This window comes from Terrapene carolina, unplaced genomic scaffold (assembly GCF_002925995.2).
Source record: "Terrapene carolina triunguis isolate 2854851 unplaced genomic scaffold, T_m_triunguis-2.0 Scaffold88, whole genome shotgun sequence".
NCBI classification, from domain to species: Eukaryota; Metazoa; Chordata; order Testudines; family Emydidae; genus Terrapene; species Terrapene triunguis.
The window spans coordinates 35,917,366-35,942,319 of record NW_020664439.1 but is presented as its reverse complement, the minus strand read 5'-3'; the positions used below and the strand labels follow the sequence as shown (position 1 = coordinate 35,942,319).

At 42.8% G+C, this 24,954-nt stretch overlaps 1 protein-coding gene across 6 annotated transcripts in view; it reads left to right on the top strand.

Moving 5' to 3' along the window:
• Nucleotides 1-12,930: 12,930 nt before the first annotated feature.
• TNIK (TRAF2 and NCK interacting kinase) overlaps nt 12,931-24,954 on the top strand; it is a 141,986-nt gene continuing 129,962 nt past the window's right edge. For all 6 annotated transcript variants that reach the window (XM_026650043.1, XM_026650041.1, XM_026650042.1 and 3 more), the window contains exons 1-2: nt 12,931-12,983; nt 20,795-20,920. In XM_026650043.1, the coding sequence (XP_026505828.1) occupies nt 12,969-12,983; nt 20,795-20,920 (141 nt within the window). In that variant the 5' untranslated portion in view covers nt 12,931-12,968. The remainder of the gene's footprint in view (nt 12,984-20,794; nt 20,921-24,954) is intronic.

Below are 24,954 nucleotides of genomic sequence, written 5' to 3'. Positions count from 1 at the left end.
AGCTAGTGTCAAAGTTTGCTTACACTGATGTTAATGTAAAGGAGAAGCAAAGTCTGTAGTTTTGATACACAGCAACAAAACTGGCAGTTTTAAAAAATGGAATAATAAGAGGAGTGGCAATGCACATGCATTTTACAGCATAAACCAGGATTGTATACAGGATAAACATTTCAGGTTCAATCTACAGTACTTCTCTAAGACTACTGTGAAGTAGACTTGCACTGTCCCTCTCATCAGCCAAGAGATGCCCTCTGGGTATCTGTCTTTGCAATTTGTTTGAGGAATCTTCAACACCTCACCCCTTTCTTCTCTCAGCCTAATCCAGAGCCCATTTAAATCAGTGAGATTCTTTCCATTGGCTTCAGTTGGCTTTTAATCAAGCCCTTAGAGAGAAGATGCAGCAGCAATTGACATCAACAGTCCTTTTCTTGCTCTCCTTACATGATCCAGGGGATCAGAACACAGCTTCTCTTGAACTCAGGGGACCCAACAATCTCTTTGGCTTTGTCAAGCTCTAAACAGAACCTGGGACAGCTGCCTTGGGAAGTAAATAATTCTCGTCTTGGTTTTCCCAGAATTGGCCTGTGGACATTTCCCCAGTACCATGGGACATATTCTTTCTCAAGTTCTTGGTTCATGTTGAGATCTGGGTATCAAGTTGTAACCTCTATGTGGAAGCGCACAGTACCCACTAAGCAGTTTTAGCACTTGACACAAGTTAGACACTTCTACTCATGCTGGATTTAGGCCTAGTCTGAACTGAAATAAATTGTTTCTCTTCTGTCAAAAGGAGCATGTTTGCTGATCTTACACAATTCCCTGCATAGATCCAGACCAGTTACGCTGTTCCATGACAACAAATCCCTATTAAAACAAGCTCTGACACACTGCTGGAATATTAACAGTCTTTGAAGTCATATTTCTAATTTTCAGGTGCATACACTTAAGTTTGCAAGTGCTTTGCACAGGATGTGGTTACTGACTAATGCTGTAGAAAGTGTTAGTTGTCACCATAAGGGTTAGTAATATGTAAAGATTTGATGCTACCTTTAGTCCTATACTGTACATAGCTGCTTTTGGTTTTCACAGTTCTATCTAATCTATATGTGCTTTTCACCCCCGTAGTACAAAACAAAATACCAAAATTTGCCTAAAAGTATCCTGCATGTTTTCTAAATGCTTTATATTAGCAATATTGATAATTATATTAATACTGAGCACCATAAATCTCAGAATAGTGGGTCAGTGTGTTTTATCACCATACTAAGGCTAGGAGAAATTGGGGCAAAGTGATTGTGGTAGTGAGACACAGCAAGTCCGTAGCACAGCTGGAAATAAATCTGAGTCTCCTGACCTCCAGTCTGCTGCCCTATACGCTGGACCATACTACAACTGCCTTATAATCCATAAGCAAGTACAATGTATATGGACCCCCCTTCTGGGGTGTCTCATAGACTCATAGACTTTAAGGTCAGAAGGGACCATTATGATCATCTAGTCTGACCTCCCGCATGATGCAGGCCACAAAAGCTGACCCACCCACTCCTGGAATAATTCTCTCCCTTGACTCAGCTGTTGAAGTCCCCAAATCATGATTTAAAGACTTCAAGTCGCAGAGAATCCTCCAGCAAGCGACCCCTACCCCATGCTGCGGAGGAAGGCGAAAAACCTCCAGGGCCTCTGCCAATCTACCCTGGAGGAAAATTCCTTCCCGACCCCAAATATGGCGATCAGCTGAACCCCGAGCATGCGGGCAAGATTCTCCAGCCAGACCCTCCGGAAAAAGTTCTCTGTAGTAACTTTTAATATCCCATCATTGACCATTGTTACTAATTACCAGCGATGGCACGTTATTGACCTATTGACTAAAATCACGTTATCCCATCAAACCATCCCCTCCATAAACTTATCAAGCTTAATCTTAAAGCCAGAGAGGTCTTTCGCCCCCACTGTTTCCCTCGGAAGGCTGTTCCAGAACTTCACCCCTCTGATGGTTAGAAACCTTCGTCTAATTTCAAGCCTAAACTTCCCGACGGCCAGTTTATATCCATTTGTTCTCGTGTCCACATTAGTACTGAGCTGAAATAATTCCTCTCCCTCCCTGGTATTTATCCCTCTGATATATTTAAAGAGAGCAATCATATCCCCCCTCAGCCTTCTTTTGGTTAAGGTAAACAAACCTAGCTCCTCGAGTCTCCTTTCATACGACAGGTTTTCCATTCCTCGGATCATCCTAGTGGCCCTTCTCTGTACCTGTTCCAATTTGAGATCATCCTTTTTAAACATGGGAGACCAGAACTGCACACAGTACTCCAAATGAGGTCTCACCAGTGCCTTGTATAACGGAACCAGCACCTCCTTATCCCTACTAGAAATACCTCGCCTAATGCATCCCAAGACCGCATTAGCTTTTTTCACGGCCACGTCACATTGCCGACTCATAGTCATCCTGCGATCAACCAGGACTCCGAGGTCCTTCTCCTCTTCTGTTACTTCCAACTGATGCGTCCCCAGCTTATAACTAAAATTCTTGTTAGTCATCCCTAAATGCATAACCTTACACTTCTCACTATTAAATTTCATCCTATTACTATTACTCCAGTTTACAAGGTCATCCAAATCTCCCTGCAGGATATCCCGATCCTTCCCCGAATTGGCAATACCTCCCAACTTTGTGTCATCCGCAAACTTTATCAGCCCACTCCTACATTTGGTTCCGAGGTCAGTAATAAATAGATTAAATAAAATCGGACCCAAAACCGAACCTTGAGGAACTCCACTGGTAACCTCCCTCCAACCTGACAGTTCACCTTTCAGTACGACCCGCTGCAGTCTCCCCTTTAACCAGTTCTTTATCCACCTCTGGATTTTCATATCGATCCCCATCTTTTCCAATTTAACCAATAATTCCTCATGCGGTACCGTATGAAACGCTTTACTGAAATCGAGGTATATTAGATCCACCGCATTTCCTTTATCTAAAAAATCTGTTACTTTCTCAAAGAAGGAGATCAGGTTGGTTTGGCACGATCTACCTTTCGTAAAACCATGTTGTAATTTGTCCCAATTGCCATTGACCTCAAGGTCCTTAACTACTTTCTCCTTCAAAATTTTTTCCAAGACCTTGCATATTACAGATGTTAAACTAACAGGCCTGTTGTTACCCGGGTCACTTTTTTCCCCCTTCTTGAAAATAGGAACCACATTAGCTATTCTCCAGTCAAACGGTACCACCCCGAGTTTACAGATTCATTAAAAATTATCGCTAATGGGCTTGCAATTTCTCGCGCCAGATCCTTTAATATTCTCGGATGAAGATCATCCGGTCCGCCCGATTTAGTCCCGTTTAGCTGTTCGAGTTTGGCTTCTACCTCGGATACGGTAATGTCAACCCCCCCTCCTTTATTCCCATCCGTCACGCTGCCACTATTCCTAAGCCCTTCATTAGCCTCATTAAAGACCGATGCAAAATATTCATTTAGATATTGTGCCATGCCTAGATTATCCTTAATCTCCACTCCATCTACAGTCTTCAGCGGTCCCACTTCTTCTTTCTTTGTTTTCTTCCTATTTATATGGCTATAAAACCTCTTACTATTGGTTTTAATTCCCCTCGCAAGGTCCAACTCTACACGGCTTTTGGCCTTTCTCACTCCATCTCTACATGCTCTGACCTCAATAAGGTAGGTTTCTTTGCTGATCCCTCCCATCTTCCACTCCTTGTACGCTTTCTGTTTTTTCTTAATCACCCCTCTGAGACGCTCGCTCATCCAGCTCGGTCTAAATCTCCTGTCTACGAACTGTTTTCCCTTTCTCGGGATACAGGCCTCCGACAGCTCCTGCAACTTCAACTTGAAATAATCCCAGACGCCTTCCGCCTTTAGATCCATAAATATGTTAGTCCAATCCACTTCCCTAACTAGTCGCCTTAATTTATTAAAGTTAGCCCTTTTGAAATCGTAAACCTTAGTCTCCGATTTAATTCTGTTAATCCTTCCATTTAGTTTAAACCGAATTAGCTCATGATCACTCGAGCCAAGGTTGTCCCCTACAACCATTTCCTCAACAAGGTCCTCACTACTCACCAAAACCAAATCTAAAATGGCATCCCCCCTCGTCGGTTCAGCAACTACTTGATGAAGGAATTCATCAGCTATCACGTCTAGGAAAATCTGAGCCCTATTATTGTTACTAGCATTTGTTCCCCAATCTATATCCGGGAAGTTAAAGTCTCCCATGATTACACAGTTCCTATTAGCATTTACTTCCCTAAAAACATTAAAGAGTTCTCTGTCCATATCCAGGCTAGATCCCGGCGGTCTATAGCACACCCCAAGCACTATCCCAGGGGAGGCTCTAGTAGTTCTTTTACCCAATATGAAGAATATGGGGTGTAACGTCACAATATGTTTATGCAATGTCTACACTGGAAACACTGCAGCTGTGCTGCTGTAGCGCTGTACTGTAGTCACTTAATACAATGACAGAAGGGGTTCTTCCATCGCTGTAGTAAATCCACCTCTCCGAGAGGTGGTCGTTAGGTCGACGGAAGAATTCTTCCATTGACCTACCACTGTCTATGTTGAGGCTTGGGTTGGCGTAATGACATCTCTTGGTGTGAATTTTTCACACCCCAGAGCAGCGTAGCTGGGTCGACCTAACTTTCTAGTGTAGACCAGCTCTTAGAATAAGGAGTTCATCATTTCATTGACTTACGGTGAAGGTGAAAATCATTGGGGGTAGAGGCAACATAATTCATCATTGCAAACCGTGATTTTGCTTTTTGTATGTTTTGTTTACAACTCTGTGGGTTAGAGCATTTATTGACTACATCTCATCTAATCTTCACCTAGTTCTTTCCATCTCTAAACTGGCAAATATGTTTACAGGAACTTTGGTCCAGTGGTTAAAGAACAAAGGTGGGAGTTTGATACCTGAGTTCCGTTACTAGTCTGGCCTCTGACTTGCTGTGTGACCTTGTTAAAGCACATGTCCACATTGCTTTTCAGTTTAGCAGTCTGTATAATGTTGGATGATTCACTGATTCTGAGCTCAGAAGGGACCACCGTGATCGTCTAATCTGGCTTTCTGCTTAACAAAGACCATAGAACTTACCCAAGATAATTTCTGTTTGAACTAAAGCAACTCTTTAAGAAAAACATCCATTCTTGATTTTAAAATTGTCCGTGTTTGTGAACCCATGACAGCCCTCGGTAAATTGTTCCAATGGTTAATTACCCTCACTGTTACAAATGTGTGCGCCTCTATTTCCGGTCTGAGTTTGCCTAGCTTCAACTTCCAGTCACTGGATCTTGTTATACCTTTCATCTGCTAGATTGAAGAGCTCACTATCAAATATTTGTTCCCAGTATAGGCCCTTATAGACTGTAACCAAGTCACCCCTTAACCTTCTTCTCTTTGTTAAGCTAAATATTTTGTGCTCCTTGGGTCTGTCGCTAGTGATGACGATACCGGCCTATCTCACAGGGCTGTTTGTGAAGTTTAGTTGATTAATGTCTATAAAGCCCTTGTGAGAGTCTTGGGTGGAAGACACTATGGAAGTGCAAAGAACAACCTATGTTTTCGCAATTGGACTTGCTGATCTCATGCTAATGGACCCACAAAGAACTGCTATGAGCTGGGTGGTAGATAGGCCCATAGATGCCTTCTTCCAGGGGGTACTGAGCCACTCAACTGTTTTGTTTTCCCCCCCTCTCCATTCTGATTGGCCAGCTGTTGTTGCTTCTCTGATGGCCAGCCTTTATTTGTTTTATTTTATTTTATTGTTTGGCCCAGCTGCTGCGCAGGAGCAAGGGGCGGCTCTGAAAACATTTTTCCGCCCTGGCAAAACAGCTGGGGCTGCGCCCACTGCTACCCCCAGTGATTCATTTTGGAACTACAAGAGCAGGCAACGTCTATGAATGTAGTGTTTTAAATTTCATTATTGCTCATGTAACCCACACGCTTCTTGGGTGTGGTGCTTTGTCCCCTCCAGTGGCACCGAGACCAGTTGGAGTTTAATAAGTCTGTTACAGCCTTAGCGAAGGGCCATGTGGCTTTTAGCTCATGCAGTAGAGGCTCATGCGTTTAGCTCCCGAGGTCCCAGGTTCAATCCCACTTGCCGACTACCGGGGTCTGTCGGTGTTACACTTTCCCCATCCATTGCCTCCGCTTTACTGAACGCTCCATGAGCCTTGATTGTATCCCCTGCTGTTGCTCCCTTTGCTTTAATTAGTGTCGATAGGTTTGGGGACACTCTGGCAGAGCAAGCCAAGGTGAATTTGGCAGCTGGAGGATCTGTTTTCATGAATTATGCTATCTAAATAAATAATATTATAAATATCTCTTCTCCCTTCCTGAAAATCAGGGTACTTTATCAGCAGTGCATCCCTAATGGCTTATGCTTGGGAGGGCGAACAGGTGCTGTCCAAAGAGCAGTGTCTAGAGGCATTGGGTGGCATCCTGACCCCAAGGAAGTCAACGGGGTGAGGGGACTTCAGTGGGTCCAGGACTTCACCCATAATGCCTTGGGGTGGCCTAAGGGGAGCACTGGGAGGGGTGCCCCATCCTATACTTATTCAGTAGGTTTAGTCAATGCCTCACCATGAAATACGCCCTCTGGGGCTGCAAACTCTCCACCCTTGTGCTCCTGTGTGGATTTGCTGGAGAGGATGTGGGCTGCCTGCGTCCTCTCCTTTTTCCCAAGTGCTTTGGTGCCTGGGCGAGGCATAATTTTAGCTTGGGCTTGTGCAAATTTGTGTGTGTAAAGTCTGAAATGACGTAGGAGCCATCAAACCAGCTGCTGCTCCTTCTTTGCCTATCTACATTTAAACTGGTGCAATAATATTTTCATTTTATACAATGCTCTTGGTGCATTGTTGGAATACATCTGCCTCTCTGGCTGCATAAATCCCCTTGTTAAATGAGTGAGAAGTCCCAGTGGGCGAACTGGCTTCCTATTGAAGTAATAAATTTAGGTGGAATGAAATGCCGTATCGCTCTCTGAAATCACTCTGCTGCCTGCAGAGCCACCTCGCGCACATCCGAAGTCCACCCACAACAACTGCGTGGCTGTAAATCCCTGGGGAGAGCTCTGGTGTCTGGCAGTGACTGGCAAATCCATACCCTGCTAAGGACAAGATAATGTAATGGATCTTTTTAATCTGCAGGAAGGGGTGGTGTTAGAGCCTGAGAAGGGCCGGCTGTCCTCAGATATCCAGACAATGGTTTCAGCATAAAACATAAGCAACGTATGGGGTCAAATGCTGCAGATAATTACACCGCTGTAAAACCAGAGTAATTCTACATTGACATTAGCAGAGTTACTCCAGATTGATACCCAAGGAGAATTTAGTCAGTTGATTTTAATACACATATTAACAATCATTCTTCCTGGCTTTTTTTTTCTCCCCCAAGAAAATGCAATCAGAACAGCGATCTCAGCTTTCCTTTGGGAAAGGCGGCTGCTGAGAGTGCTTAGTCTGGCGGCATGTATGCTCCAGTTTTTCCTTTCTTGTGCACCAAAGCACATGTCCTGGAATACTGAATGGTAATGCTGTTCCCCCAGGACTCCAAGATTCTCTCCAGTGACCCAGTTTTGTTCATACAATTTGCAAAGATTGATGCTGGACAAAGACTGTAATATTTCCGCATGATATTCTGAACAAAACGAACCTGCTACAACAGCTGAGACATTCCGTTCCCTCCATGTTTATACCATACGAATGAGAAATGGTATAGTCGATAGGAAGATATTTCCTAAAGAAAAATCCCATCTGTATTTGTTTTCCCCAATGTTATGTCTCTCTCTGGCAGCAGAGCCTTAAGGTCAAGGGTCTCCAGAAGCTATTTTAGTCCTGTGCAAACTCTGATAAAACCATAGTTTCAAATTCCCCAATGTGCTCTTTTTTTTAATACAACACCAACTTAAGTTAATACAAGATAAAGTCACAAGTCAAAGCTACTAGAATTCCCACGGTTCTGTGGTTTTAAACTCACAAAGGATGCAGTGAAGTGGGAGGCCCTCAGGGAGCCTGCATCACCCAGCACCTCTAACTCACCACGTTGGTGTAAGGTCCCTAGGTGATTTTATGTCAGTGGAGGATTGGGTATGTTGGGGCTCCACTCTGCCATGCCCCAGGCATGCTCCCCCCTCCACATCAGGGGCAGGAGGCTTAAGCTGGAGTCAGAGGCAGCGGTGTTGCCTCTTCAGCTTTATGGCAGTAGAGAGTACCCATAGGCAGAAGGGGCCACTTTTGGACAGTTTGTCTACTTTTGAGCAAAGTGGATGAATCAAACCATAGAATTGGGCCCATAGAATTTGATGAGATCAGCTCTTATAGTCAAAGGCTCTCTGTGGAACCCTGTGGTAATGGTTCAAAAAATATGGGAGGTGGTTGTTAAGGAAAAATTACCACACCAATTATGTACCCAGCAAACTAGACAAAGGACAAATAGATACTGAGATATTTGGTTACCATTAGTCAATACTCAGACAAAAAAAAAAAAATCACCTGCCAAAAAAACCATACCTGTCCAATATTTTTGCCTATTAACATTTGATAGACACATAGAAAACATGTAAGCAGAGATTTCTCGATTTAATAGTCACGAGAAACAGCAAGTTGTAGGCAGAATACAGATGTTCACTCTGTACTATGGTTAACACCCTGTTAAATAGAGAGATCTGATGATTATATTACTGTACAGTGTTTCTATAAACAGAAGCTCGCTCTCGTTATTATTGTTTTGTCTGATAATTACATGGCTAGGATTTGTGAACCCATTAAAACTTCCTAAATAAATCATTAAAAAAATCAGACCCCTCTCGTATTTTCACAAGAGATAGGCTTTGCACCCATATTCTTGGCTGGAATCACTTTCCCTCCTGTCCTCTTTTAATGCACTGTGTTTTGTGCCATTTACTACCCTTTCCCCCAAAAGGTGGCTGTTTTTTCAGTAATGTTTACTTCAGTAGAGCTCCTATAGGGGTGTAGGGTCTGTCTGTGCCTGGCAAAATTAGAGCAGTAGGTTGTAAGATTGCGAGGCCGTAGACTCAAAGGTTCTACTGTGTGTCAATGTAAAATGATATAGTATTACTTGCAGTTGCCTCTTAAAAGGTTTTGAACTCTGGGATCCACTTGGCACATACTGCGGTCCTGATCCTGCGTCAGCATGGTGCAAACATCACCGCATCATGACAACCACTGTCCTGGTGCCATTGGTGACTTTTCATACATGCGGGGTTCCTCACTAGTTGACTCTCGGTTTAGGTTTGGTGCTCTGGGGCTTGATCTTGCCCCATTCAAGTCAATGGATACCCATGGACTTTAATAGAGTAGGATCTAGCCCTTTGATGACCATTGAATAAGATCATATGCAATGAGGTGACCTTGTAATTCTACTTCAGTAACTTTTTCCACTTGCAGTATCTCATTCAGCGTGGAAAGGCTCTGTCTCCTATGACCTCATGTCATATAATTCCTGAAGAATAGATATTCTAAAATAACTAAGTATTTTTTTAAAAAGACAAAACAGTCAACGGTTACCAAACTGCTGAATTGTACTGGGGAACGTTGGGGCTCTTTTATTAAAATCTCAGGACCAAATTCCAGCTTGGAGCCTCATGTACAAATTCCATTGTGTGAGAGCTGCAACTAAGCCTCAGACAGAATCCGATCATAAGGTAGGCCTAGGAGTGTGATTCAGGAGCTTTGGATTCTTCCTCTGGCTCTGTCACTGACTTGCTATGTGACCTTGTACAAGTCACTTCTTGCTGTGCCTCCGTTTCCCCTTCTACCATCTGTCTGTTCATTGTAAGCTCAGGAGGACATGGTCTCTCTCACTCTGTTTGTACAGTGGGGCTTCTGGGTGCTGCTGTGATACAAACAATCATTAGGAAAATGGGTGAGCCTTCTTTATTGGCACCAGTGCATAAAAATAGTTGCCTACACATTTTCTCGGAGGACGCACCCTTTCTTTTCATTTTCTTTCCTATTTACATTCTGCATCCTTGCTGTGTGTGTGTGAGAGAGAGAACGAGAACATTTGATGTGAGCAGTTTTGATATAATGTGTGATTCATTTGTGGGGAGAAGGAAATCAGCACTGAGCAAAATGCAGCACTTCATTATGGTACAAAAATAGATTGTGCTATAGAATGTAATGAAAAAGTGAACAGTTTGCATATGAACTAGCCATTCAGTGGCTGTGCCTCATAGTCCAGAAAGCTCAAGAAAATGAGCCTTTTCATAGTCTCGCTTTTTAAACGTCAGTTTTTCTGTTTCACTGCTAGTGGGGGTTGTTTTTGAACCAGTGTGACGTTATCTGCTGACACATTCTGACTGTACAGCTTTTATTTGTGGTTTGCTATTTTTAAGAGACAGTCACAGTCAACAGTTTGGGTTCTTCGTTTTGTCGTCTCCCCTGCCATCCCCCCAACGCACGTGCATACACTCATTTTTCCATCAAGAAATTACCTACTCAAGTGCTGTCCAACAATCGTCTTCTTACAACTCTTTGTCAGTTTATCAGTTACCAAAAAATAAAGGGTTAATATAAATTCATATTGCAATGAATCCAATAATAAGGGTGCGTTTATATGTATACATGTTTGTCAGAACTTTTAATTTAGCTAAACATTTTCCGTAAAGGGCATGGTCAGTTCATTTGAGTCCAAAATGTAGGTATCATTTAAAGCAATGTTTTAAAAAATCAGAATATGAAATGTTTGTGAAATAAAACCATCGTGTTGTATGTCCAGACGCACAATTCTCAGTGGAGATTAAACATGGGATCTTCAGCATTATGGGTCTGATCCAAAGCCTATTGAATCAGTGGGAAGATTCCTATTAACTTTGGTGGGTTTATAATCCGGTCTGTATTACCTGAGTCCAAGGAGAATTCCTGAACTGTTATCTAAGTATCAGTGGCAGTCGTCCATCTTGAAAGACGATGGCGTAAGCAATAAAGCAGTTCAGTTACTATGTGTCATACTGCAGCATCACAAGTGGCTAAAAGTCCAATTCGCGAGTTACAGGCCTTGTCATATAATCCATGTGTAAAACACAGGGCCAGAAGAAGAAGCTGGGGTACTATTTGCATGTGAGGCCTGCTGAACTTTCTTCTTCATTTTTCACTTTCCTCTTTCTGTAAGTGGTGGGCTGTAATAGTAGATGGAACCAGCCATTGGAAAGTTCTGTCTATGTAACCATCCTCTCCATGTATTTACCTGTCTAGTTATTTTTATTATAGGGGTGGGTATGGGCATCTGATGCCATTGCCATTTATCCACACAAGGTTCTCTGCGTTTTTCTCTTTCTACTTTCACAATTGAGCTGGACAGTATTACACACATGAAGCCCGTTTATTGTATTTATTATTACTCGTTATTGATATTTATTTTAATTCAGTGAAAATGGGATTTGGGGATTTAAAGCTTCCCCTGCAACATTCTGCATCAAAACACAACAGTTTTGTGCTAATACGTGAGAACCAGAAAGTGAAACCTAGTAGAGAGGAAAAGAAAGTGGCCAGCCAGTTTTCACTTTTCAAGCTTCAATAAGTGCAAAGTGTGACCTAGAACACAGTGAAATAACAAATTTGTTTATAAAAATTCCTTCAGATTGCTAAACTAAGGCATTGAAAACTAATTTTACATTTTATCTTCCCGGGATTTATTTAAATAAAATGTTCCTTGTAACTATGCTAATATCTATCATTACCCACCAAGTTTTCTTGGCAAATTCCCCCTGAGGTTTGGCCAAGAATTAAACCCTAGAGTGGTTGGACATTTTTCTGTGATTTTATATTATATATATATATATATTATAAAAAGACTCATTTTTGTCCTAGTTCATTCATAGAGGCTCAACTCCTCAGAAGTTGACTGCTATGCTGATTAGCACGTTTTCAGTCTTGTAATATGTCCACATCAAATTAAGTCTACTCTACTAATTTGTTCCACCTCCAGGACCTCATGTAGCATCAAAGTGCAGTCTCAGAGGTATATTAGTCACTCCTCTGTCCAGTCACACAGTGAACTTTTGCTTCAGAGTAGAGGGGAAAAATTCAAAGCAAAAGAATAATTTTTTTACATCCTTAATGGTTTTGTCTGGGTGTTTGGTTTTGTTGTTATAGATAAAATAAATGTGTGTTAAGCTCTGTTCCAAACTCAGTCGATAGGAAGTCACCAAATGACATCATGTTCTCTTTTGGGGCTTGAGTTCCACATGTCCAGCACTTCCTCAGGATCAGGCCCTGACTGAACAGTTGTCAGTGTCTCTGATTTATATAAAAAGGGAATGGTCAGAGGGTAGCTGTTCCATTGTGTTACCGTGCTACCTTTAGGGCTGGGTTCAAACCCTAGCTCGGGACAGAAATGGACTGAAATTAGTGTCAGTCTGTATCCTAGTGGGCATTTATCCATAATGGATAGTTTGCAGCAAGATGATTGTCTTTGCTCGAGAGAGACCCAGTACAGGAATATGAAGGGAGTGTAGTTCAGGACTGAGCGATGCTAGCAGAGCTCTTGTTTGTGGGGAAAATGTAACAAGCACTAAGAATCCTTCACTCACTGATCAAACACATGGTGGGTGGAATGAAAGTTTCACACAATGAATGGTCAGAGGGTACTCAAGAAAAATCAGTCATGTTGGGAATGCTGCCAAAGCAATAAGATTGTTTAATAATGTTATTGAAAAAGTGATACAGTGACAAATTTATGTCAGACTTGTGTTGTGCATGAGGTTACTCATCCCAGGCCTAGCCCTGAAAAGCCTTACTCACACGAGTAGCCCTGTTGACGTCAGTGGGAATACTCCTGTGAGTAAACTTTTACAGAATTGGGGCCTATTGCAATCATTTTCTTGGTGCCACTATGTAATATAATTCAATAAAAATTAAACTATTCCTTTTATTCTTTCATAGGGTCGTCATGTTAAAACAGGACAGCTTGCTGCGATTAAGGTTATGGACGTCACCGGGGTAATGTATCCTACTTTGGCTATTTCTATATCCATAAATTACTAACAGGAGTGGGAGGGAAGTCACGTGAAACAATGTGATGACTCATAAAAGGATTCTGTTTGGGAGAAGCAAGTGTATTAGGGCCCAGTCCTGCTCCCACTGAAGTCCATGGCAGAATTCATTTGGACTTCAGTGGGAACAGGGCCAGGTCCTGAATACAAGCTTTGTTATACAGCTGTTTAGTGCTGACAATAAACATAATCTAAGGCCCCAATCCTACCAAGACTGATGTTTGTGAGAAACTTTATTCATGTGAATAGTTCCATTGTAGTCCATGATACCATTCATGTACGTAAAGTTACTCATATGCATAAGTCATTGACTAGTTACCAAATTAGGGTCCCCAGTCCTGCAGTGAGTCTAACCAATTATATTATGTGTATGTCTACATTGCTGCCACTCACACCCCTGACTGCAATGAAGATGTACCCTATATGTATCTAATTAACACAGTTTCATAGTCATAGAAAAAAATGTATTGCAGTGATCACATAAACATGGAATTTACATGAGATTGAGAAAATGAATTTTTTCCAGATATTAATTGAATAACAAGATTAATGGGAAAGAACTTCTAACCATTTCCCAAAAGGCCACTGAAGAAAAAGCAGTGTAATTCTTGTACTTCTTGGAAGCCTAAACAGATGCATTTGAGAAGGTTACTTAGTAAGAAAGAGCCTTATTCAAGAAGGAATCACGCCTTGCGAAGTTCCTGCCTGGATAAACAATGCCAGATTTGAGATCAAGATTTTGTTTTTTAAATGAAATTACAAATTTCAGAATATAGGATTTGATCCAGATCCTCCCACCTTTATTTTTTTAATTAACATTTTTGAATTAGTTTTCAGGAATATAACGTACAAAACTACATAGATACATAGAGATAAGAGTAGTCAATAGGCCTCACAAGCATGTGTAGCTTTACCTTAGAGCAGGGCTGCCCGGGGGGGGGCAAGTGGGGCAATTTGCCCCAGGCCCCGGGCCCCACAGGGGCCCCCACGAAAATATAGGATTCTATAGTATTGCAACTTTTTTTTATGAAAGGGGCCCCCGAAATTGCTTTGCCGCAGGCCCCCTGAATCCTCTGGGCAGCCCTGCCTTAGAGAGAAAAATGATGTGTGGAAACAAAGAGTAAATAAATGTAAGTGAGGTGGGAAGGAGGTGGAAAAAATATCCCCTAGTATAGTTCACCTCAGAATTTCCAGAAATCAGATTATACAGGAAATGGACAGGTGAGATTCAACAAAGATAGCCAGGCCACTTTGTGGCAAAAATGGGTAAATGATGAGCCCACGAGGTTTGTTTGGGTCTGGATTAGATTTTAGCCTGAACTCTAAATTTCCCTTTTGACACCAAACTAGGGCTAAATTTGGGTCAGAGTGGCAGTCAGTACCCTAAATTTCATCAGCTGCTTGCTACAGATTTTGGAAGAAAGTAGCAAAAATCTAGTGAGACACGCTGATCTTGCAAGATTCCTCCCCCCTTAGGACACATCTGAAAACAAGAGCCTTCTGGCTTAGGATCTGAATCACCACGCAGGGGTGGGTTTGGATCTGGGGGATTCAAATCTGAATCCACCTTATTACAATTTCAGTTATGATGTAGGCAGGGCATAGCCAACAAAAATGAGCAGCAATTATCACTTTTCCTTTTGACTCTGTTTTAGGAAAGCCAGGATGGCAAGTGCTCCGCTTCCTGCTTTTCTTATATTGATGGGTGTGAAAACCTAAAACATTAAAGGTCCAAATCCAAATATTTGGTATTGATTGGATACTCTGTTCAGCTATTTAATTATTTAGCTCTCGTGTTGCACTTACCCCTATTTAAAAACAAAGGTTTTTTTTAAAAATGTACATTAAGCAATTCTGAAAAAACAAATGTGCAAAAAAGCAGAAAGCCTACCACAGCCTGGCCTCTGTTTTACTTCCCCTGCCACTCCTAAATGCTTTATTATAACTCCTACTAACCCTCAAACAACCCCAGCCATGAAAAAGCAAGTAGGAGAAATATACAAATGACAAGAGATTGCAAGTATCACCTGACCAGCTGTAGAAAGAAAAATGCAGATGCAAAAGGAGTCATCTGCACTTCACAATGGAAAATCCCTGTGTGATAAATCAGCCAACAGCTACTCCATCACGCTCATCACTGACAGTGCTGAAAGCGAACTTGTTTTGTAGAATCCCTAAGGCTCCTGGTCACAGTGCTTAGTTGTCCTTAACTGCGTTCCCCCTAATTGTATGGTACAGAAGGTTGCAGAAAGCTGCCCCCAAATTACTGCATTTGATCAGTGTGTGTAGTTACGATCTCTGAATTATGGACGAAGATTAATTTTTAAGGCGCTGGCCCTTGCACATACAATGTGACCTACTTCACAGAGATTATTGTAATAAAACTGATGGAGATAAAAGCATGGAAAAAAAGACTGCTGTTATTGTCTACGGCTTATGAGGCTTTTACTTTAGGATTGAGCAGCTACAGTAGCGCCAGATCTTGGGGCTGGTCCACACTAACCCCCCACTTCGAACTAAGATACGCAACTTCAGCTACGTGAATAACGTAGCTGAAGTCGAAGTACCTTAGTTCGAACTTACCGCGGGTCCAGACGCGGCAGGCAGGCTCCCCCGTCAACTGTGCGTACTCCTCTCGCAGAGCAGGAGTACCGGCGTCGACGGCGAGCACTTCTGGGATCGATTTATCGCGTCTAGACAAGGCACGATAAATCGATCCCAGAAAATCGATTGCTTACCGCCGGACCTGGAGGTAAGTATAGACGTACTCTTGGCGTAGTAATTCCTTTTTTTTAGAAATAAACGCCATCAAGGGTTTATCTGATGTCCCACCGCTTGTGATTTAATCAGAATTCACACTTTTGTTTATCTCTGTCACTGAAAGTCTCTGACACACCACATTGATCTTCAGCGTTTGATCTTTGTGTTTCGGCTTTATTCTTTATTTAAAATAATTTTAACCTGAAGAGGGACCCAAAATAAAACCTGGGCTCCAAATGTTCTTGCCTTTTTCTCTCCACTTTCATTAGCAGAGTGCTTCCAAACCTGTGGTCTGTGGATTACTGAAGGCCTGTGGAGCACTTGCTGGTAATTGCAGCAAGTTGGCAGGTCATACACTGCTGGCTCCTCCTTGCTTTCAGCTTCCTCTACAAGTGTTGAGCCTCTTCTTTGCAATGAAAAGACCCTAATAATAGAGCACCTAAATAAAAGTGCCATGATTTTTCAGGGGTTCCAGAGTGCCTACAAGTCCCACTGACTTCAGTGAGCACTGCCAATGAGCCTCTGAAAACTAGGCTGCTTTTAGTTCAGTGCCCAACTTTAGACACTCATGTCTGAACGTTTTGGTTCATGTCTGCTTTTAGGGTTTGGGCGTGCCTGACCCTTTATTTGCCTGTACTACTCTGCTCTTTGAGGTTTTGTGTCCAGCACAAAAGTGGCAACTAGGATGGTCATATATTTAAAAGAATATGATGTCCTCATAAAAAGGCTCTAATTTCTCTCAGCTGCTGTTCCCAGCAGCCATTCTCCCAGTCTGAGACCATTCTGAACTCCTAAAGTATCATACAGCATTTGTGTAAACTGCAACCAGGTGTCTTTCTACCTGGGATGGGATGCTTAGGAGCAGAGGTGGGCTGGAGCCAATGGGTAGATGATATTGGAATCTAATTTCCTTGTGAGGAAAAACAGTGGCCTAGATCGTCCTTTGTTGGTCTTGTTGCCCTGGATTTGAGGGGTGTGTATACCCCAGAATGTGATCAAGTTAATTGCAACCATATTATGACCGGTTTCAGAGTAGCAGCCGTGTTAGTCTGTATCCGCAAAAAGAACAGGAGTACTTGTGGCACCTTAGAGACTAACAAATTTATTAGAGCATAAGCTTTCGTGGGCTACAGCCCACTTCTTCGGATGCATATTATGTGCATTCAGCCACCCTAAAGTAATAAAACACCACATAGTTAAGGGTTAATTTAAAAACAGGCTTTTAAAAGCAAGGTTAAAACTAGCTACAGTTTCTGCTAATCAGAATGGGAGGAAAAAACAAACAAGTAAGCAATTAAAACTAAAAACCTTGGTGGTTAAAAAACCTTAAGTCTAAACACCTTTCATATTAAAAGTTAAAAAAAGTAATAATATAATAGGGATCATTATAATCTATGTGTTTTGTAAATGTTAGTTATAAAAAATTAGCTAATAAAGTGTACTTTAAAGCAGTCCTCAAAAGCCATCTTAAAAAACATTTTTCCTGACACCCTTTCTCCCCGGTGGGTAAGAAACTGGCCACTGCAAACCTGCTGTTAATTACTGAATACCGTTCCCGATATTAGGTAAATATCTGGAATATTCTAAACCTATTGCTTATGTTTGTATGTGCTTAAATTAATAAATTGCAGTTTTAAATAAAGCACGCTTACTTGCATAAATCTTATCAAACGGAAGTGCTATGTTCCTGTTAATTTATTCCTTACACCACCTGGAGTAAAATAGTTAAGTTGCCCCTGTTGGGAGTTCTAAAAACCCGAGGTAACAGTCTGTGCACTTGTTAAATTGCCAGCAGATTCCACTGTTCTGCTGGACAAATAAAACCAAGCAAAAGTTTCTGGCAGTACAGTAGAACAACAGGAGAAGAGATGGCTTTTAGGTCACCCTGTAATAAGTCTAACGCTATGTCGACGCTACATATTATGTCATAGAACTGATGTTGCTCAGGATGTGAATAAACCACCCCACTGAGTGACAAGTTACACCGACATAAGTGCCAGTGTGCACAGCGCTATGTCGGTGGGAGAGCTTCTCCCACTGACGTAGCTTCTGCCACTCGTGGAGGTGGTTTTATTATACCGACTGGAGAGAGCTCTCTCCCATCAGCATAGAGCAGGGGTGGGAAAACTTTTTGGCCCGAGGGCCACATCTGGGTATGGAAATTGTATTGTGGGCCATGAATGCTCATGAAATTGGGGGTTGGGGTGCGGGAGGGAGTGAGGGCTCTCGCTGGGGGTACGGGCTCTGAGGTGGGGCCAGAAATGAGGAGTACAGGATGCGGGAGGGGGCTCCGGGCTGGGACAGGAGTGAGGGTGGGGGGGTGAGGGCTCTGGCTGCAGGTGCGGGCTCTCAGGTGCAGGATGGTGGGACCGAGGGGTTTGGAGGGTGGGAGGGGGATCAGGGCTGGGGCAGGGGTTTGAGGTGTGTGAGGGGGTCGGGGTACAGGCTCTGGGCGGCGCTTACCTCAAGCAGCTTCCAGAAGCAACGGCATGTCCCTCCTTCGGCTCCTAGGTGGAGGCACAGCCAGGCGGCTCTGCGCACTGCTCTGTATAAAGGCGCTGCCCCTACAGCTCCCATTGGCCCTGTTTGCTGGCCAATGGGAGCTGTGGGGGTGGCGCTTGGGGTAGGTGCAGCTTGTGGAGCCCCCTGGCTGTCTCTACGTGTAGGAGCCAGAGGGGGGACGTGCCACTGCTTCCGGGAGCCATGCGGAGCAAGCCCCTGACCCCACTCCCTGGCAGGAGCTCAAGGGCCGGATTAAAACGTCTGAAGGGCTGGATGTGGCCCCTGGGCCGTAGTTTGCCCACCATCGGCTGCAGCACTGTACGTATAGACATGTCCTTACTCATAACCCTTTATGCCAATTCCTAACCTTCTTTGGTGTTTACAATCTTCAGATCCTTGTAGACAATAAAACTGGTTGTTGTTTACCCAAGCTATACCTAATTAGCTCATTTAAATCTTTCCTTGTGTCAGTTTCTCCAGTCCCTTAATCATTTTTGCAGCTCTTCTCTGAATTCCTTCTTAAAGACTATGATAATTTAGTCACTCTCTGTAGTAAAGAAAGAAATCAGTGCTTCTCCCCATGTGTTGGGAGACATCTGGTCAAAAAATACAGTTGTTTAGAAAGAGCTCATGTTTGCAGATTAGCTGATCACCAGGGTGTCTCTTTATTTGCTAGTTTATAAAACTGAAGTCAGAACAAAACAGATGGGGTGGTAATAGAGGAGGAAGGAGGCAACATTTATTCAGGGCTCTTTAGAATAAAGCTAATCAACAACAAGGTGTTAACTGCTCTTTCCTGTTCTACAGACACTGGGATTTCAACATACTAGAATCCTAGAATCAGCATAAAATAAAATTAGGCTTCCTCAGATCAAGTCCAGTGTAAACAAAGAAAACAAGCAAAAGAAATAAAACCCAAAAATGTGTATGCTCATAATTCTTCTACCAAAAGACTAGTTCAACTCTTGATGTTTTGCAGGCCAAATTGAACCTGCATGCAAGTTAGCCCAACTCCACGGTGGTCAAAGGAGTTCCACCAGGATTGAATTTGTCCTCATGAGCATATTCTGAAATTGTCTGGATGGGCTCGATCTTCCTAGTGCCTGTCTAACTCAGTCACTGAGTGTACATGCTTTTGATAATTATACATTTAAATCTCAAATCCGACATGCTCTACAATACTTAAGCACAGCAGAGTGATCTCAGAGTTTTGCAGTTCGGCCTTTGAACTTCCCAGCTCAGCTTGCATAACCTTTCCTTAACATGAATAAATTCTAATTTTTTGTAAACATACTTTTTAGCTACTGTCTGATTTGGATTGTGAGTTGATTTCAAAGTGGCAAAGACCATGGGATGACTTCTGTACCAAGGTTTGCTTTCTGGAATAATCCAAATGGGCCATTGGCAGCAGGGGTAGAAAAGTACCTATAGTGAAGGTGATGGAGCTGCCGAGCAACTCGTGTATGGTACACCCTTGAGCCCAAATAGTTATCTTCAGAGAGTTCTGAAAGACTAAACCATGTAAAATGAATAAGTAAATAGTAACTGAGCTGCCAATAAAGATGTATAATCTATCCTTGTTGGCCAAGAGGGTCAACAATCTGGTAATAGATTCTGGAACCTTTTATGTCCTATGGCTGTCTGACTCCAGACCATGTCACTGTGATTTAAAGTTCTTACCATGTGATGACTGTTTTGTAGCCTGTGTAAAACGAGCCGGTTGGTTCACCTCATCACAGCTGGTAACTCGTCTTAGGGTACGTCTATACTTACCCGCTGGTTCGGCGGCGAGCAATCGATCTTCTGGGATCGATTTATCGCGTCTTGTCTAGACACGATAAATCGATCCCGGAAGTGCTCGCCGTCGACGCCGGTAATCCTGCTCCGCGAGAGGAGTAGGCGGAGTTGACGGGGGAGCCTGCCTGCCGCGTGTGGACCCGCGGTAAGTACCTTTAAGTTCGAACTAAGATACTTCGACTTCAGCTACGTTATTCACGTAGCTGAAGTTGCGTATCTTAGTTCGAACTGGGGGCTTAGTGTGGACCAGCCCTTAGAAGAAAGGCCAAGTTCTGAATATGCTTGGAAACTGAACTGCTTTTTTTTACCCTCAAAGTGGTTTTCCTAGGAGAAGGAGAAGACTTCAATGTTCAGGCCTCTTAACCAGTGCTTATCACAAGCACTAAATTCACCTAAAAATTACCTTTTTCAAAGTCTGTAGTCATAACTCTTAACCTTCCAAGGCTCAGCCATGGGTCCCATTGCCTTAAATTGGAATTACACCTATTTATACTAGGATTGAACATGTGCCACATTGTGAAGCACAGACCTAAATAAGGGGCAGAAGCAAAATTAGTGCAGGTGGAGGGTGGGGAGGGGGCAGAGATGTGGCCTGCTTAAATTAACTAACTGCAACAAAGATGAAGAGAAATCATACCAATGAATAATCTGTGAAATGTGTTCTTTGGTGTCACTGAGTTTTGTTTTTTCTTATCCCAGGATGAAGAGGAGGAGATCAAACAGGAAATTAACATGCTAAAGAAATATTCTCATCACCGAAATATAGCCACATATTATGGAGCTTTTATTAAAAAGAACCCACCCGGAATGGATGATCAGCTCTGGGTAGGCAGTGCTTTTAAATGTCCTCTTCTTCCTTTTATAAGCATTGGGGTTTGATCTACTGAGTTTCCTCCAGTTGCACTCTAACTCCACTCTAAGAGCCATGGTTTTTTGTTTGTTTGTTTGTTTTAAATGCTATATCTTCAGATTGCTTGCACTCGCTTGCAGGCTGTGATGTGAGAGAACACACCCCTGTTTTGCCACAAAGACAGGATTATACCTTTGATACAGGAGTTGATCAAAAATAAACACGTAGGTGGAATTTAGTGATGCATTGAAGAAAAGGAAGTTTGGCCGTAGAATACTAAAGCTAAATAGTTGAATCGCTGGGAGTTCTGAGCCTGGGCAGGCTGCAGCTTCCACTGGTTTCAGTTGGAGTTGTAAGTGCTCAGCACCCCACAGGATCACCGTCCCAAACTCTCCTCCTCCCTACCTATCCTGCTTGTTTTCACTTGAATGCAGAGACACAAGATTCCAATGAGTGTCTTGGTTACTTATTCAGTTCCCCAAACTTTGAAGAATGAGGTTCAAATCTAGGTCTTCTAGCACAAGAGAAATGACCTTGGTCTCAGTCTGGATCCTAGTTGACATCTCTTCACCACACATCTGGCAGCATCTGTTCAGGAGAGACCCAAGGCTGGAACATCAGAAAGGGTGTTGCAATTCAGGATTCCATCTAGATCTTTGTCTCTTATTATTAGGGACGCTAAAAATTAATTCAAGATAATGTGCCAGATTTTGATTGGTTACACTGATGTAAATCTGTACTCCACTGAGTAACACCTGTGTAACTCAGATCATCATCTGTCCCTGTAATTATATCTTGTCTTTTTAATGTGGCACTTTTTAGGGAAAGTCACATGGTGGTCATGTTGAAAAGACTAAAAATTATGGGGAAATTAATTTAAATACAGCAACGTAGGTATTGTTTTGTAGTCTAAATAACACTTGTACTGCAAGTAACTAGAACTGTGATTTGTGCTGTGATAACCATGGTCAGATACAAAAATAATAGTTGCTGTACTGGAGCCAACCTTCTTATAAGCTCTGCCCTGCACTCAACAGTTTTTCCATTGAATTGTGGGAAGGGAGGAATTCAGACTCGATTTTTGAAGGGTTCATTAATTTGGGATTCTCCAGTTTTTGGGTGCTCAACTTGAGGTGCTCTCAGGCATGACTTGTATGGTGTGCGGAGCATCCACGATTCCACTGCAAATCAGTGCAGAGTGGTTGGTGCCTATCACTGTGGAAAATCAGGCTGTTTCCATTCAGAAAAAAAACAGAAGCACCCAAATATAAGTGGCCATTTTTGAAAATTTGGGCCTAAAGCTCTCACTGACGGTTCGCTGGTATACTCATTTGAACCCCATAGAGTTGTTGCAGAGCATTGGTTTACTTAGCATTTCATGCAGCCCAGGCTTTTATTTGGCAGCTCCCTATGGTTCCCAGATAAATTGGTTCACCTGTTTATTGTCATATGCATGTGCCAAAATGTCAACAAGTCATGGGAATAAAATCAAATCAAATCAAGGAATACATGACTTCCGTGACATCTGTGACAAAAAATCAGCTGAACTGAAGGAGCACTGCCAGTGATCCCTGTATTTAGGTTGGCTCAGGCTTTTCATTATAAAACATTCTTACAATTTATTATTCTTTTATTTATTAATATATTTATTTTTAGAACCTCTTGCACATCCTTTGTTTGTGGCAGGTCTATACAGTTCAACAAGAAGAAAGCCCTTGGGCTAGAGAAGTGCCTTTTCTTTGTCTCATGAAATTCCATTCAGGTTTAGTAGTCTTAGAAGCTGTTAAAATTACCATTTCCTTTGTGTTGCTTGTGTTCCTGGGGAAAATGTTGGTTGTTTGCTAACAAAACTAAACACAACCCTTCTAAAAAATCAGGCTCAGGCTGCCACCACAGCATCAGATGCTGCACAGAGAACACCTGGGAGCTGCCAGAGCAGCTGTAGCAGCTGGGGTAGGGGGGAGAGCTCAGCTGTGCCATGCCAGGCTTGCCTTCTCCTGACCATGCTCAATGGCCCTAGTGTCCCATCCCATCTTCTGGGACACCACATGGCACAGGAGCTCTCCTAAACTCTCAAGATAGAATCGTAAGACTGGAGGGGACCTCAGGAGGTCTTGTAGTCCAGTCCTCTGCACTCATGGCAGGACAAAGTATTATCTGAACCATCCCTGATAGGTGTTTGTCTAAGCTGCTCTTAAAAATCTCCAATGATGGAGATTCCCACAACTTCCCTAGGCAATTTATTCCAGTGCTTAACCACCCTGACAGGTTAGGAAGGGAGAGCTTGGGTAGGCTCCCCCAGACCTTCCCTTTGATCAGCACATTGCACCAGCAGTTATCTTGTCTCTGGGATAATAGCTTTCTCTTGCTGCTGGCTTTGTAGTTAGCCCTATAGCTCAAGTGGTAGCAGTCTATGCTTCAGTGCTAATGGAGGTTCTGGGTTCTCACCGTGTTGATGGTGCATGAGCATGTTGTTATAGTTGTACATATTGGAATTTGTTTTTACCTTGTTGCTGTTTCTGTCTGATGATTAACTCTTTTCTGGTCAGACAATTTTATTTCTAAAGCTCCTATCCAAGGGCCTCCACAGCTACCCAAACTTGCTAAAGATAAATAATGCCAGGAAAGAATCTCACATAAATAGAATAACCTCCTTTGTCAAACCCTCCCCACCAGGCAAATAAATGAGCTCCACCTCCTTCAGATAACTGGAACCAAAGAAGGTGCAAGCAGGAATTGTGATTTCCCCCAGAGCAGCGGTTCTCAAACTTCATTGCACTGCAGTCCCTTCTGACAACAAAAATTATTACACGATCCCAGGAGGGAGGACTGAAGCCTGAACCAGAGCCCAAGCCCCGCCTTCAGCCTCAGGTCCGGGGGGGCTTGGGCTTCGGCTTCAGCCCTGGGCCAAGCAAGTCTAATGCCAGCCCTGGAGACCCCATTTTAGCGGTCCCAACCCACAGTTTGAGAACCACTGCCCCAGAGGATTCTGGTGACCCCCTCCACAAGTGTGCAAGGGAGAGAGCTTCTTATATCCACCCCTCCATTTGCATCCCTTTGATAACTGAGTGCACATCTATGACCCGTGTTGTACAGGAGGTCAGCCTAGATGATCTAATGGTCCCTTCTGGCCTTTAAAAAAAAAATCTATGAATCAACCCCTCAGGAGCTTGGCCAGATTCTGGACCTTTACTTGAAGAAGGGATTAATCACAACCATTTAAAGCTTGCAGGCTATTGATGAAAGCCATGCTACGTTCTATCCTCTTTAGGTTTAAAAGTGGTTGAGTGGATAGAGTTTTAGAAAGTCTATGTCCTGTACTGGAGCTGAATAAGAGGTGTTCAAGGGAAACTCCTTTGACAGTGGGAGAAGGGCAGTGCTTTTGTCTCCACATTAAATCACTGTTGTTTAAGGTATCTGATAGAATTCTCATATGTTCCAATTTCATCAGTGGTTGCTTCAGAGATAAAGGTGTGTTTATTTTTCACCGGCTCTTTATTGAAATAAAACTGTTTCTGATAATGCCCAAGTAATTCTCTTTATCGACACTGAGAGGGCTGATACGGAAATCGAAAAAGGGAGCTTTTTCAATAGAGATTAAGATCTCTCGGAAACGAGGCAAGCGTCTGACAACATATTGTCATTCCTGTGCGGTACCATAGTGGTGAAGAGGTCTTTCAGTTCTACTGTTCTCCATTCAATAACAGCAACCAGCAAAGAAACAATGAGCTACTACACCGACTAATTTTCCTGCACCTAGAAAGCTGCACACAGCATATTCTGCCGTGTCTCCTGACACTACAGATGCAGTATCACAAATCTGACATATTTGTAAAAAGGAAATAAAAATCACTTGTATACTAGGAAATGGAAGAGCAAGGTAAAATATTTGACATTGGAGATGGCAGTGACCTTGGGTTTTTTTCACCTTCTTCTGCAGCATGGAGTGCAGGTCACTGGCCGGGGTTATCTGGGTGTATCTCACTTAGCCTTGTCATTGCAGGCGCCT